This window comes from Notothenia coriiceps, unplaced genomic scaffold, assembly GCF_000735185.1.
Source record: "Notothenia coriiceps isolate Sejong01 unplaced genomic scaffold, NC01 NC01_scaffold00026421, whole genome shotgun sequence".
NCBI lineage: Eukaryota > Metazoa > Chordata > Actinopteri > Perciformes > Nototheniidae > Notothenia > Notothenia coriiceps.
The window spans coordinates 1,672,706-1,688,609 of NW_011359122.1; the positions used below are offsets into that span (position 1 = coordinate 1,672,706).

Here is a 15,904-nt window from a genome sequence, read left to right on the forward strand (position 1 = left end):
TGGGGGGGGGAATGAGGAAGTGATAGGGGATTGTTGTCCGATAAAAGTTCATGTGGTGAAGCCTCAGAAAAACACATTTTAGATATTTTTCCAGCGCTCAGGGTTGGGATTTTTCTTCCATAGGAACGGTGGGAGGTCAGAGTTGAGTTGAAGCAGAAAGCGATGCGACAAAGAGGAGGATGAGCATGTTGTGTTTGAAGGAATATGATATTTCTGTAATGTGGTACACTGCCACGGAAACACAGGGTACATTTATTTCCTTTGAAATCTACTCTCTCCATTACCCTGCAGCTCCCCTGATACTCTCCAAATGCCATAACAACAAGAGGCATTAATAATTCATGTTGGACTCTTCTGCTGCACAGAGAGAGGGAGATGGATTGTGTGTGTGTGTGTGTGTGTGTGTGTGTGTGTGTGTGTGAAAATGTCAAGCTGTTGAGACCTCGTCATGTTGGGGACAACGCAAACAGAAAAATCCATGTACCTTTTTAAATTCTGTTTGATCATTTGGGAAATAAGAGCTTACATGCATGAACAAGTGAAGAACTAATGATCAGACAATGAAAGCATGCATTCTTGGACAATAATGAGTTGCATAGCAGCAAGTGTATAGCAGCCAATCATAAACAACCGTTTACTGTATGGCTCGCCCTCTGCTCCTCCATGGGATCCTGTGACAACAATAGCTTCTCTCACTCTCAGCTGCGGAGAAACCAAGGCCATGACCTTGCACTCAGAAGTCAGGGAGGCTTCAACAGGATCCTTAACCACATTTATACACATGGAAAACTCCTGGTAAATACACAGGTCTTCAACTAGTAGTTATTGTCATTATGGATGAATGTTACTGATTGTTTTGCCAATTGGTGAAACTATTTATTGGGCTATAAAATCTGCCAATAGTGAAAAACTGCATAGATGAATTCCCAGTAACCATGGTTATGTGTTCACATTTCTTGTTTTTTTTCACCGATAGTTAAAAGTTGATTATTTTCATTGCTGTCAGAGAAGAGTAAGAAAAACCTAAAGATATTTACAAATCAAAACCAGGCGAATATCATGTTTGCTGAGAGCACAATATGGAGATGTTATCATCGATTGTTATCATTCCAGTAAATACAACATGTCCGTAATCTAATATGATGTGTCACTGGTAGCAGGTTGTTTGAATTAATAGTAGATGCATATCATGGCAGGAACATTCGTGTGATTGTAACTGGATTCAAAAAGGAGTAATAGAGGCTCTGTGTTTTGTCTTGTCACGCTTAGATCTTGGAGAGCTTGCTGTGAATTAGTGTTGTTGCAAAGTGGGGCACACGAGTAAGCTCTACTACCACAGAGATATATGGGTGGAGAAGTGCTTCGGGGTGGAATATACTGAGAAACATCCGAGATATGTTGAAGACCAGGGGATGCTGTGATAAAGTGAGGATTAGCCTTTCCAATTAACTGTGAGAAGCTGTGGAGGAGGGCAGACTCGGCCTCTAAGAAGCAGAAGTGTTACTCCACCAACTTACTGCTGACGTTTTACCCGTGCCTGTAGATATAAGCAGAATATCCGTTGAAAATCTTTTGCACAAACAACCACAGAAATGCAGCTGTTTTCTTTCAGCTGTGACGATTTGATTGTTTGCCTGGGAAAGCCGGGGCCAGGACGCAGCGATGGCCTTCTGTAGGCAGCATGGTGTGTGTGGCTCTATTCAAAATGGATGCAGTTTGAATAGGCCGGGGGAGTTTGAGTGAAAGGATGCAAATTGTTGATATGGTAAATGCAAAGCTCAGACAAAAGCCCCAGTGTTTGTTTGACTCGGTCATTAAGTCTATTTTGTGTCTGTGTATTTGAGTATGAATGTCCGTGACTATTACTTTTATACACCACCATGTGTGACAGATAAAAACTGGGTTTAAAACTACAACTAATAATATCTACTATGCATTGGAGATGGATTATCTAGGGGAGGATAAGAGGCAGTTGTAGGTCAACTTCAAAACACTATTGATCTCATATTCATCCAAAAAAGAAAAATGGGCCAGTTTTCTCCGACTTCTGGGTCACAGCTCCCTTTGATTAAATCACAAGTTGTATAGCTTCTAATCCTATTAGGCTTAAGAATGTGCTATTTATGGATAGGCATGATTTGTTTCACAATTAATCGATGAGTTGTTTGGTCTATAAAATATCAGAAAATAGTGAAACTGTCTTGAATCAGTTTCCTCCTCACAAGTCTTGTTTTGTCCACAAGTCATTAGTATTCAGTTTACACTCATAGAGGACATTTAAGGAGCTGGAATCTGACTTTGTTTCTTGAAAAATACACAGACCAATTATCAAAATAGTTGGCAATGATACTTCCTTAGTCACTATACTGTAATGTTGGCAGATTCTTAACAAGCCTAGCCTTCCCTCACCCCTCTACTCTCTGTGGCTTTGGATCACATAAACAAACCCACATTAAGCTGTTGAGACAGACTGATTTCTGATAATGAATTCTATCGATTAGAAAGTGTATTCTCTAAAGTAAATACCTTTCACGTCTCTCTCTCTCTCTGATAACTCATTTTCTCTTTCTCTGCCACATAAACCAGTAGAACAACTTTTTCTAACATAAGCCTGGCTACTTGGCAGTCTCTTATCCTTTTCCCAGATCAAACTCTTGCTTCTCTCTCTCTCCTTGACTACTTCCCTCGAGCTCTAGGAGACATGAAGTCACAGACTCTCTGGGAAACTGGGGGAAAGGCTCCTGAAGGTCAATGTGTAACACTTGGCTCGCTGTGGAGAAACACCTCGTTTATTCAGCTCAAAACTGGTTCAAACTGAGATTTCCTTCTGCTAGCTCACAGCCTTTGAGGCACTGACGTGTGTGGGGGTTATAAAAGTGTTTTGGTAGTTGATAGAAAGTGTCAAATATCCCGTTATTACAATCCGGCTTGTGCCATTCATTATCCAAGGACACTTTTTGTAACAACTCCATGTCTTGTTACTTGCTCTAGGTCAGGGGTTTCAAACATAAGGGATGAGTTTGTAAAGTGTACACATTACAGAGAAGACATAAACTGCAATTTTCACAACTTGTATGTATTTTGTATACATTTTATACATTTACAAGGCAGGGGGATAACTTAACCTTCCTTAATAGTTCCCACTTTAGTTAGTTGTTGGTGTGTCAGTTCAGGTGGTCAGGATTGCAACACATATGTGGAAATTAATGTAAAATAATTTCTAAATCTTGACCGTTGGTTTTGATCATAAAGTAAAATAATATAATATTCAGTTCCAGATACCGGTGACTACATTCTTTGTGTCTTTGTAGATACACTGTGATTTGTAAGATGTGTAAATGATAAACTTAGGCATAATATTGTTCAAATTGCACTTCAAAATATCAGGTTGTTCATAATGTTTTGCAAAAAGATAGTTCATTAAATGTGAACATTCTAGAATGTACTTTTTGCACTAAAACCAAGAGAACATTTTGGAGTTGTCGTTATTTATAAGGTTTTTATGCTATGATTTTACTGGTCCGGCCCACTTTTTGCCCATTTGGCTTTACAGTATGTGGCCCCTGAACTAAAAATGAGTTTGACGCCCCTGCTGTAGGTGCTGGAGAGCTTTAAGATCATGGACTACAGTCTGCTGCTGGGGGTGCACGTCCTGGACCAGAGCCAGAGGGAGGGGGGGGAGCCGGGCCAGGCGGGGGGAGACGGGAGGAGGCCTGTGGGTCAGAGGGTGCTCTACTCCACCGCCATGGAGTCCATCCAGGGAGACGGCAAGGCTGCTGAAGCCCTCACCACAGACGACACGTGAGTGGACTCAGCTGGGGAAAACACACACACACACACACACACACACACACACACACATTTTGCACACATATCTGGGAGTACACACTCTGTCTCCCTTTTAATCTCCACCTTATTTCTCATAGAGTGAGTTATACAACCGTGCTCATACCTCGCAAAGGGCACTCAGACAGTGAACACACAGCCAGCCTCTCATATAACCATAGCTACACAAATGCAAACACAGCCACTGGTCTGCGTATTTACAGCGATACACACAAATGTAAATACTGTAAGTGCCTCTCTTCTTCAAACATTTGTGCAGTAGTTCAAGCACTGAAGAAGAAGAAGAAGAAGAAGAAGAAGAAGAAGAAGAAGAACAGTAGCTGTTATCTGACTGCGGGTTTGTTCTCTGTTTTAGGATGGGTGGCATCCCTGCCAAAACACACAAAGAAGAAAAATTGTTCATCTTCCTGGGCATCATAGATATTCTGCAGTCATACAGGTAATGATCGTTATGAGGTTATATAACCTGCTGTTGTCTTTCGTTCCCAATACCAGTGCTTTTAATGATTTTGACATTTAATCCATTTAGATCTGACTAATCTGCAGAAATAGTCAAATGTCTTAACAATAGCCAATACAGATGGGACAATGAATGGGAATGGGCATGAATAGTTAAAGACTGACTAAGGAGTATGGCAGCATGGCATCACCCTCAGAGTAACTGCTTCGATTGCCCTACTACCAGACCTCTTAATGTTGAATTATTACCCTGCATTGATGGATAGCCACTTTACCGCACTCCTAAAAGGACCTTTTCTCTATCCGACACGATTGAGATGGACACAGCGGTCTATAAGTCTTCTTTATTTACACATTGATTTTCTTTTTCCTTCCTGAGAGCAAAAGCCTCGAGTGACCCAGGAGGAAGCTTTTTGGCTCATCGGCTTCTCAAACTTGTGGACATTTGAAAGCATCAAATAAATCTACGACTGCCTGGTTGGTCGAGGCATTAAATGCGCACTGAGTGGGCGGGGTGACGCCGGGTCAGGGAGGAAAGATGAATAGACCAAATGTGTCTCCTCTGGAAGCCTGTTTCAGAGACAACGTTACATAAGTTCAAACTTTGATGTATTTTCTGCTTTAACGCTAAAAAAAACCTGACCTGAGTTTGCATTGTGCCAAGGGGGAATAGACTCTGGTTTGATCAAGCATAAAGAGGAAGTTGTTGGGTAAGCGGATACATTTTTTGTGACAAGGCTTGTTCTTGTTTTGTTTCTCCCCAGGTTCATTAAAAAGTTGGAGCACTCGTGGAAAGCCCTGGTGTACGATGGCGTAAGTCGATATGCTCAAATCTGACTCCAGTGCTTTCATGAATGAGCCTTTTATGTGGTCACATACTACTCCCGGCCTTCTGATGAAAGCTTTTTCTCTGCCTGTCCTCAGGACTCCGTCTCGGTGCACCGGCCCGGGTTTTATGCCAGTCGCTTCCTCAAGTTCATGAGCACACGCGTCTTCAGGAAGACTCAGCGTAAGTCTGCGGGTTCATCGTCGTCACACATGGGAGGGAAAGCTGCCTGCATGTAAAAACAAACAAACAAACAAAGAGAAGGGGCAGCAGTGGGAGGTAGGAAATCCTGGCCTGATAAGTAGAGTCAATATGACGCCAGTTTTTACTGTCTATTGCGGAGCAGTTGTGTGTCACTGTTACATCATTAGATTAGTGGAAATTCACTTAAGGTAAATAGTGAGTAGTGTTTCCTTGTATTGTCCGCCTGATCAGACAGAGGATTTTCTTTTCTTTCCTGTTATTGTGTTTCTATAGTTAGCTTTTGTACAAGCATTTGAGGCCTAATATGTGTAGAAATGTCAGCTTGGATTTCATTAGACAATAACTTCATTTTATTAGGAACATCATGTTGGTTCTGTGTTGGCTAACATGCTGCTAGGAGATTAAAAACAGATTGAGTTTGTTGTCTGGCATTTACAAAGGTTACAAAACCCAATGAGGTGGATAAAAAATAGGTCAATTATCTTCTTGAAGTGAATTCCCTGAGGACTGGGCATGGCTGTAGGTCGAGCCAGGATGTAGTTGTGGAACTTCACATCAACATCTAATATAATATCATGTTGTTATGCAACCCTGCGAGACCCCCCTGTGTGAATGAAGGCAAAGATTTGGGGATTTAGCCGTGCTATTAAGCGCCGCCAAGTCCCGTCAGCGGGAGATGACAGGAAAGGATTTAACTCATGCTCTTCTTGTTAGACAGCATAAGGATGGCTAAGGGGACACTTGTGCAATCATCATTTAGCATTTTAACAATTTAATAACTGGACATTGCTTCAATCGGTATAATCGTCCTAGTCTCCTCTTTTTCTGCTTCTCTGAACCTTCATCGCTCTCTTTTTTCTTGTCTTTCCACTCACTTGCTACGTTTTTGCTCTGCAGCGCTTCGATTCTCCCCTTCAAAGAGGACTCGTACGTCCATCCCGGCTCTGAAGTCGTCCTCGCAGGAGATCCTTTCGTCGCAGGCAGATGAGAGGAACGAGGAGGACAGGAGGGAGCGGCTGGGGGGGGCCTGCAGCCTGGCCAGTCTGGACGGACAAGGTACACAAAACACAACAAGGACCACCTCACTCTGGCTGTGACAACTTATACTGTATCTGAGAACATTTAGGGATGCTAAAAAGACAGCCTGAATTATTAAGGAGCTCGTTTGAAACTCAGAACGATTGTAGGCCTGTGAAATTTTACCATTATCTTCAACATGTCCCTCTCTTATCTGCCTCCTAATCTGCCATTTAAACGTGAGTCCTTTTCTAGTTTTTATGGCTTATTAGAGCACAGCACATGAGGCCATAAACAGCCACTTGAATTCGGCCATAAAAATGTTGTCCTCTGAGCGCTGTCCCAGTGGGCAGCCATCACTGTTTGATATAGTGTGTGGCATTAATGGAAAGGAAACAGAGGCAGGCCAAATGCAGCCAATCAGATACAGAACTGTGTGTGTCTTTAGAAATTAAAAGAGTTCCTTCCCCCCCCCAGTTAGAAAATATATAGAAATCAGATGTTGGAGAAAAGCTGTGGCAGCGACATCGTCTGACCTTTGTGTTTGTCATGATGTGGGAGTGTTACCCAACACAACACCGGAAGAAACAAGGGTGTGGAGCGGAAAGGGGAGCCACCGGGTCACGAGCCGTTCTTATTTACAACCGAGCGCTCCCCCTCCAATGACTCCACCTGTGACGCAACATACTATAAAGCTATATTTTTACACTTCCTGACCCTCTCTTTTTACGGTTACCAAATCAGTCTCAAAAGAGGGCAGAGATAATCTGTTTTACTGGAGCATGAGGTCGTTTTTAGCAATATATGTCAGTTTTATTGGAACCATTTAATTAATTAACTGAAATCAGATCCTCATGTGCTGCGTTGTCTACGTCATTAGGCTAAACTCTCTACAATGGAAAGCACAAAGGACATACAAGGATTTCCTCTGGTAGATTTCAACAACTATAAAACGCTGTATTGATCATACTGATTGTTTAATGGGGCGTTTTGGAAACATGTAAAAATCTATGGCAGTGGATGTCGGTTGGTCTATGTGTGTATACTCAAAATAAGGAGAAGTAGACATATTTACAAAGAAAAGTTCAGTTTACTCGTCATCGTGGATAATACAAAAAGTTGTATGTTGATATGAGAGCTTTTCAAAAGTCAGTCTTAGTCTCTTTTCAGCTGAGTTTGGAGACCAAAAGAAGCTTTAAGGAAATCTAAAATGGAGGGATGGAGTATAAAAGATGTTGACGAGGCATCAGGGGTCAAACTCAAATACAGGGATGGAAAATGTAGGTATGTGTGCACTTTTTGTACCCTAATGAAATCGATGTGTTTTTCTTCTCAGCTGTGTTTGGCTCGTACCTGCGCCCCGATCTGGTCCCCGCCAACCCGTCCTTCTACGAGGGCTGCTCCATGGGAACCATCTCCACCTCCTCCATCTTTGTCAGCGTGGAAAACAAGACCGAAGAGAGGTACTGTGTTTACTTTGCTTTCATGAAGACACTCTGTGTTGATTTATGGATGGAGTGTGTCGTTTATCAACCTTAAAACAATGATGCAGGTTACCTTAAAGGCCAGGAGCAAGGCAAGTACATCTGCCACGCCTTACACACACACACACCCATTCACACACTCCTACGTCATTGCCACCTTTGCTCTTACAGTACATCACATGTGCGTCATGGAGTAGGTGACTCAGCTGGCCTGGTCACATACATACACACACACACACACACACACACACACACACACACACACACACACACACACACACACACACACACACACACACACACACACACACACACACACGTGATGTGATGGTGGGTACTGTTACATTTACAAGACAGAAAAAAGGGAATATTCATAAAGCACAACATTCCTTTTTCCAATGAACGGCCTGAAAGCCTTCACTGGCTTATTTATCAGCCAGAAGTTCTCACATCAATTTCTATTATTATTCATTCAATGTATCATACTATATTACAATATAATAAAAGATTAGATTGTAATACAACTACACCACATTTATTTTGTTACACTCTATCATCAGGGTGGCTAGGATTAATTTGCCTTTTGCCGTTTAAAACGTTGTCCTCCACCCTTTATGTGTTTCCCGTCTTTCCCCTGTCCTTTTGTCCTTCTGTCCAGCGGTGTCAGGTTCAGCTCGCTCTCTGAGGCTTCATCAGTCACCTGCTACTGCGCTGACATTGTTCTGTCAACTGTTTTCATAAATATGTAAACAGGGGCTTTGACGTGGCCTTACTTTGTGCCATTATGCTGCAGAAACAATGGGACAAAAGAGGACAATGTTGTGGCGTGGCAACTGTATATATACCCACCAACAATCAGCCCTGTCTTACAGTCGGTGTCCCAGTTACAGAGCTAACACCTCGGGGGGGGTGTGATGTGTCAGGGTGGGATTGAGCTCCTCTCCACCTGGCTTTCATTTTGAATTTCTCACAAGTCATAAAAGTGTAAAAATCACATTCTTTATCAGGGAGTCACCTGATGGAAATACCTGGGAAACCGCTCTCAAGTGGCAGAAATGTAGAGAAACAACAATGCTCTCTCCTAAAGGTCAAGCTACACCTAGTCACATGACTCATATGTTGATGCAGGCTCTCATTGTTGAAGTCCTTGTATTTGTTGGTGGTAAGTTTTAAGTGAAGAGGTTTTGTGTCTTTTACATATCTTTGCCTCTGTAGGTTTTACTCTCCGATACATTTGTGAATTATTTTGTAAAGCCATTTTCTATTTCCAAATGTATTTTTCATGTTCTATTTTTTGTTTATATTGAGTGAGTGGTGGGAAAAGTATTCAGATTATTTGAGATAAAAGTACTAATACCACTCTGTAAATATAGTTAGTTAAAAGCAGTGCATTTTACGAAAAAAAAAGTTTAAAAAAATTATTAAAGTAGGATTAAAAAAATTCACAAAAAATTGGTGCCAATTAATTATCTGTTAACACACTCAGGGCTTTAGTTACTTAAATATGTCGGATCGTTTAATCATTACCAAATAATCATATCTTTTAAGTTTTTCCTAAGTATTCAAGTATTAAAATCAGAATTTCAAATCAAAGTAAAGGTTATGCAATTTTCTACAACAATTACATTCTTAGGTTTGTACCATCACAGCAAGGCTTGCATTATGTCACTGTGTTCACATCTGGCCAATCTTAAGGAGATTTTCTTCATTTCCTGTGAGGCATTTGTGAGACTGTAAGCCTCTCGCTGAGGCCGGCAGCAGACAGGTTTCCCATCATGCTCGCAGTCGGTACATCTCTTTGTCTCTTTGATGTCAGACTCTCTGCAATAGTATGTGATTTGTTTGGGGAGGCTGTGTTTTCTCATCACTTTCTAAGCGCTGTTTGGACAGCTGCCTCTGACCCAGACTATAAACACCAAGTGGTGTCTCCTACGTAGGTTAATATGAAGAATTATTGTTCCCTTTCAGAGATGACGCTGCCTCCAGCTCCACGTTCACCCTGGAGGACAGCGCTATCTGCCTCACTTCGGAGCAGAGCACCATGGATGTGGACCTAGACCGCGATGACGGCTCGGTTCTGGATGTGTACTTGGTGAGTGTTCCTCCATTCAGGTCCCTGTGGGGTCAATTAGGTTTTGTCTTTATAAAAAGGTGTTGGTTCTAGATCAGGGGGCCAAATGCGACCCTCAGCAGATTGTAAAAGTATGGAATATGGCCCACAAATGAAACTTGTGCTTGTCTTGGATTGTACTTGTTTTATTTATATATGTAAACATATATTACTCAGTAGTGTATTCATGTGTTAATAAGTGCACTTTTCAAATAAATTAAGTCAATTCAAGTTTAAAACTATTTCTAACAAATCTAAGTTGATAAGAAAAAAGCCCATTAACCTATTTGTATAACAAGCTTGAAATAGACCCTTCATATTTCCTCTTATAAGCAATCAGACGTTTCTGTTTTACGGGATGAGCTGTTAACAAAATAAATGAAACCCTATGGAGATCTTTCTTAAAGCATATTCAAGTATCAAGCCTAATTGACCTACATTTGATTGATTTTGCTAACTTATAACTTAATTTATGAGGCAATATACCTCTAGTGAGTGGCCCAGCCCTTCGTATATTTTTCTGTATGTGGCCCTCAGTGAAAAAAGTTTGAAGACCCCTAGATGTTCAGCTTGTTCACCTTCAGGCCTTTGCCACATTGATGATCTCCCTTTTCTCTCTTGTCCCTGACAGTGAAAAGAGCAGCGTTAAAACCTCCATTTCCTCCTGCCAATCATCAGACAATCACCGCACTCCATTTAACCAACCAGGCTGGCCTTTGACTTCCTGTGCTGCTAGATCCATGTTGCCACTCGTATTGCCAACACATAAAGAAAGACAGAGATCCTCCACCGGTTGATGGACTAAAAGAAGACACGACGACGGACATGCGACGGACGTCTGCAGGAACAATGTGACTAATGTAATGTGATGAACGCCAGGCTGTGTCGCTTTTTAGAGCATGCATCAACGCAGTGCCATTAAGTTTTATATATGTATTCTGTTTCCATGGCCTACACAAAGATCCAGATATTTACCATATCTTAATACATATGAGGAGAGGGTAGATACATTTCATTGACCGTGTTTCTCTGCTGACCAGACCTTTTTAAAGTTTGCAATGTTGCTGATGAGAAGAGAAATGTTTACAGTGAATGTATGACGTCGTCTTTGTCCCTGATGAACGAGGACGTGACACAAGCCAGCAAGGAGGAGAAAAGACTCTCATGAACAAACATGATGGATTCTGAAGCTCCGGAGGCCAAACACAGACTGTGACGTGGTTCAAGCAGCAAACCCTTTTTCCCTTACTGGGCTGTTGTTCGCGATGCCTTGACGATAAACTGAAGAGAGGAAGGACAGTTACAGGACCTTTGATGAAGCACAGAGCCGAGGGACGGTGCACTCGCTCTCGATCAAAAAGGCACTTTGGACATCGGTTATGATTACTGTAAGAAATATTTTTCTCTGAAGAACTTGCTTTAGTGGGTGGGCTACCTGACATAAGCACACATTTTGGATATGTGAATATGCACTTTTATTTCCTCTTTTACAAATGCACACCTCTGTAAGTCCTTGATGCTACATGTACAGAGACAGTGAAGGAACAACGTGGATCATTTTTGATGTGGAGCTAATAGTTTTGTGAGGTGACTGACGATGCTTTAACTCAGGATATCCTTTGATACTGAAAAAGTGGGTCCTCTTCAAGAAGTTATGGAACATGCAGCCTACAATTAGAAGCTGTCCGATGCCATCATCATGACCCTATCCGACTATAAATGTTAAATTCCACGATCACACGTCGGTTGAGAACATAATTTATTATGTAAATCTCAATATTTTACCATTTGCTGAAAAATACTATAAATCGCTGAATGTAAAGACAATGCATATTTATATTTAGAGACTCGTATAAATAAATGGCTAAAATGTCAGGGTCTTCTGTTGAGCTTATGATGCTTCTGAAAAAGTCTTTGTTTTGGGATTTTAAAGGGGCCTCATTATGCAGAATTTCAGATTGAATTTATATGTTGTGCCTCTACTGGGACATGTCTCCATGCTTTAACGTTCAAAAAGATCTTTATTTTTCACCTCTTTTGACCCTCTGTCTGAGCACAGTCTGCTCTGATTGGTTAGCTGGCCGGCACTGTTGTGATTGGTCAACCGCTAAGAGAGGTCCCACCCCCTTGCCTATGACTATCGCATGCAATGTGTTGGGAGTGCTAGCCAATATAACCACGAGTGTTACATAGTAAAGTCACAATGTTACGGAAGTAAACAAAGAATTACAATCGAGGCATTTCAGTGTGTGGGAGAGAAAATCCCTCTGGAAGGAATTTGGGGATTTTAGCCTTTGCAGACCATTTACATGCACACAAACCTATAACATACTACAGGAGAGGGATAAACACAAAAAGCACAATAGGCCCACTTTAAGAAATGACCCTCACTTTCACAGCAGTACTACTAAACTTAAACAGTGCTATTGCTTCTGTTGTGTAACAATTTTAATTTACAGAACATTGTCAAATTGCATTACATTTAGTGCAAATAATAACACTTCTGATGTACAACTTAGAAATATACAAAGTGTGTAGATTACAGACAAAATATCAAAATTAAAAACGCTAAACGCATTCTTCAGCTGACATTGCTCGTGGATCTAGCTCTTGTAATCATCAGCAAAACAATAATCCAGATCCTTCCTTAATTCTGACCCCTTAGACCGAAAATCTGATTTCTTTGTGATTGCAAAACTCCCAACTTTCGATTTCATCAAATACAATCTAAAGTAAATTTAAATCTTGAGGTAAGATGATGTGAAATGCTGACCCTCCCCCCACCCCACCCACCCCGCTTCATTTCAGTGTTGATAAATGCACATCTGGTGGCTGTACAGTAAATATAACCTGGATTTCCATCTTGGTGTCCAAGGCATTCTGGGGGTAGTTTATCAGTCAAAGGGCAAGAGGCCACTGCACTGTAGTGTAGTGTGGCGTGTGAAATGTAATGTGAGAGTATCACTAAGAGTCTGGGGTGTAGATGATAGGTTACTCAACATATTACAAAGTTACCTTATCTTGCTCAATAGCAGCGGGACTAATTTAAAAACCTGACACTCATGAATGATTTTTCATGAGATCAGGGGTTTATAAAACGTATCCACTCATCTCTCAATAAAAGAGAGGGAACTTTACACGAGACACTTTGGCTGGCCTTTTGCAAAACAACTGTCAAAACCTGTGTTATGTGGGGCTTAAAGACAAATACACACTGACAGTAGGCCGCAAATAAGCATCTATAGACCACAGTCAACTACACTTATATCCAATTATTGATTATCACTTCAACCGTGTCAAAGATATTTTCCAACATGACTCAATCTGCTGCTCCAGGTGTCCTTGGCCCATGAATGCAATCAAATTCAAGCATTTAACAGTCAATTCACATTTCTCACATTGGTAAACTAACTGAAAACATATTTTCTCTGTACAATACATTGTGTCCCTGGTGCTTTCTGACAGCTAGTTTCATTACAATCTAGAAATATAAAGATTTCAAAGTTTTCGGCTCTACCCGCCCCCCCCCCAAACCGCGAAGAGAGTCATCACCAGACGGACAGGAGAAGGCAGGAGGAGGAGACGCTGCACCACACCTCAACGCTTTCTTGTCAAAATCGACTCTCCTCTCTCATGGTAGTTACTTTAGCAGCAGCAACACAAGTAGCTGTAATACTAGTGATTAAAGCAAACCCAAACAAAAGTCAAGAAATAGGTAATCATAAGAAATGTACAAAACAATTTACAAAAAAAAGCAAATAATTGGTAAGAACAATTCAAAAACCGCTTACAAGTGTACCCATGACCAACAACATGGTTGCCGGGACGACAACTACTGATGGGTTAAAGGCGTAAAACCAGTCTCTTCTACAAGCACGAGTCCAGCAGGACGTCCTGGGTGATAAAGGGTCCTGCGAGTAGTAGTTTAACACATTCTTATTGATAAGAGAATGGGTCATGTAGTCTTTGAGCGTCGGTTCAACACTGAACAATGTAGTCTTTCCACTGGGCGAACGTGGCCCTCCGCAAGCCTGAAACAAAAAGATAAAAAAAAATCTATATCCAAGAAAAGATGAACTATTTTGTATTTCTTTTTAAGGCAAGTTTATTTATACAGCACCTTTCGACACAAGGCAATTCAAAGTGCTTTACAAAAATGAAAAACATTAAGAAACATATTATAAAATGGCATTTAAAAAAACACTAATTTAAAAGCAAAGATAATAAAAACATTAAAGTTACAGTGCAGTGTGAGATACACACATCTGAAATGTTTAGGTCTGCATTGCTAACTTTTTTTAGCAGAAATAGTTTTCTCTGACCTCACTTTCCTTTAGTTATTTCAAGTGTTTCATGCTAAACGAACCCCCCTTACATTTAAATACAGATAAAGCACCATGTCTTGAGTGTAATGAGTGTTCGACTGCCCCTGGTTACCTCGTTCAGAAGAGGATGGGCTTCCCAGCCGTTTTCTCCTGGACGTAGGAGGTGAAGCGTTTGAGGAACTTGGGATACTCTCTCTTGGCCACGGCTCTGAGGACGGAGGCCGGCGCCCAGCCTCCTGGGTTTACTGCAGACACAAAGAGGAAATCATCAGGAAACTGAGTGTGCTTACTGACAATAACACCATTCATCTAACTTAAACCCACAGTGAGCGTAAACTGTACACAAACAGGTCTAGGCTGCCCTCTAGTGGCATTGTCTTATTAAACTCCCCTGACCTGTCCCGCTTCACAAACAATACACTGGCTCTGGATACTTTCTCCAGCGCAGCTTCATGTCACGATAAACCCGCCTACAGGAAGTAATGGGAAGTAAAAGTCTGCAATAATACTTGAGAGACGGAAACACGCACACTCTCGGTCCAGCTTACTGTACAAAGAGCAGACCGGCTCATGTGAGGTTGTTCTGAATCTTTTGAGGAAAGGCTGTCAAACACAAACTAATAGCAACTCAGTAAGATCATACTGCATCATCAATAATAATAATAATTAGGAATGAACATAAAACAAAAAAATAGTAAGAAGCAAGCTACAGGCACTTGTTTCCTTGACTGGCAGCTACTTCTCAGTAGTCAACAAAACAAACATCCCCCCAGATAACCTCTCACGTGCTCACTCGAGCTGTATTTATTTAGGCTGATGGGATATTTGAGCTCCTACTGGCCTGAGGCTATTATTCACTCAAATGGTTTGTACCGGCTGGCCAGTGAATTAGCATGAATAATGTCAGATAGTCTCTGACATTATTCATGCTTTCCTCCATCTCTCTTTTGTAGTTTAGATAACTTGTGGTGTTTTAGTTGCATCACATTTCAATCTTAAAGCCCAATTTATAAATAATAAATTTGCCTCAGGGTTTTTTTCCAATCTATACGACATAAAACATCTGTCCTTTGGCCTTTGCAGGGAAAAAGTAAAGACTCCCACAAATTAAATGCATCGAACAGGCAGACGTGCAATAGATGTTGTGTGTACAGTTTAAACTACAGTAACATCAATCTTCACCCAAGAAACGTCCTTTTGACCCAAATGTATTAGGGGTCAGGCCTCAGCTAAAACTCTTCCTTCTGGTACTCACACTAGTTTGTAGTTAATCTTGAGGCGCTTGTAGGTACATTATTAGATTGATGCTGATGGAGGTGCTTTGTTCTGTAGGCTGCAGATCTATAAACCCAGATCTATACCTTAATGGGCTGGAGAGACACTCACCATTGGCAACGTAGGTGATCTTACAAAGGATGTTGTCTCTGCTGATCTCTTTATCCCCCTCTGGTGGGCTGACCAGCGTTTGGCAGATCATAGCAACATTGATTTTGGCACGAACGCACCGGTTTGTGGGCTGGAAGTAAAACAAAAATGTAAAATGAAAACAAAATCCAAGCTGCCACAAGTCTCACTCTAGCTATCTGACAGAGGGCCTGGGGGTTAAAGGTTATTGTGATTATATGCTTAAATG

The 15,904-nt window shown here is 41.3% G+C and overlaps 2 protein-coding genes across 4 annotated transcripts in view; one reads left to right on the forward strand and one right to left on the reverse strand.

Annotated features, from left to right (window-relative positions):
* The window catches only part of pip5k1bb (phosphatidylinositol-4-phosphate 5-kinase, type I, beta b), a 34,641-nt gene extending 22,822 nt beyond the window's left edge, over positions 1–11,819 (forward strand). For all 3 annotated transcript variants that reach the window (XM_010784492.1, XM_010784491.1, XM_010784493.1), the window contains exons 8-15: positions 3,599–3,801; positions 4,202–4,285; positions 5,070–5,118; positions 5,230–5,314; positions 6,233–6,391; positions 7,689–7,815; positions 9,805–9,928; positions 10,578–11,819. In XM_010784492.1, the coding sequence (XP_010782794.1) occupies positions 3,599–3,801; positions 4,202–4,285; positions 5,070–5,118; positions 5,230–5,314; positions 6,233–6,391; positions 7,689–7,815; positions 9,805–9,928; positions 10,578–10,580 (834 nt within the window). In that variant the 3' untranslated portion in view covers positions 10,581–11,819. The remainder of the gene's footprint in view (positions 1–3,598; positions 3,802–4,201; positions 4,286–5,069; positions 5,119–5,229; positions 5,315–6,232; positions 6,392–7,688; positions 7,816–9,804; positions 9,929–10,577) is intronic.
* Positions 11,820–12,735: 916 nt separating this feature from the next.
* The window catches only part of cert1a (ceramide transporter 1a), a 23,087-nt gene continuing 19,918 nt past the window's right edge, over positions 12,736–15,904 (reverse strand). The window contains exons 12-14 of the mRNA XM_010784528.1: positions 15,658–15,787; positions 14,384–14,516; positions 12,736–13,977 (exon numbers count right to left, since the gene is read on the reverse strand). Of these exons, the coding sequence (XP_010782830.1) occupies positions 14,389–14,516; positions 15,658–15,787 (258 nt within the window). The 3' untranslated portion in view covers positions 12,736–13,977; positions 14,384–14,388. The remainder of the gene's footprint in view (positions 13,978–14,383; positions 14,517–15,657; positions 15,788–15,904) is intronic.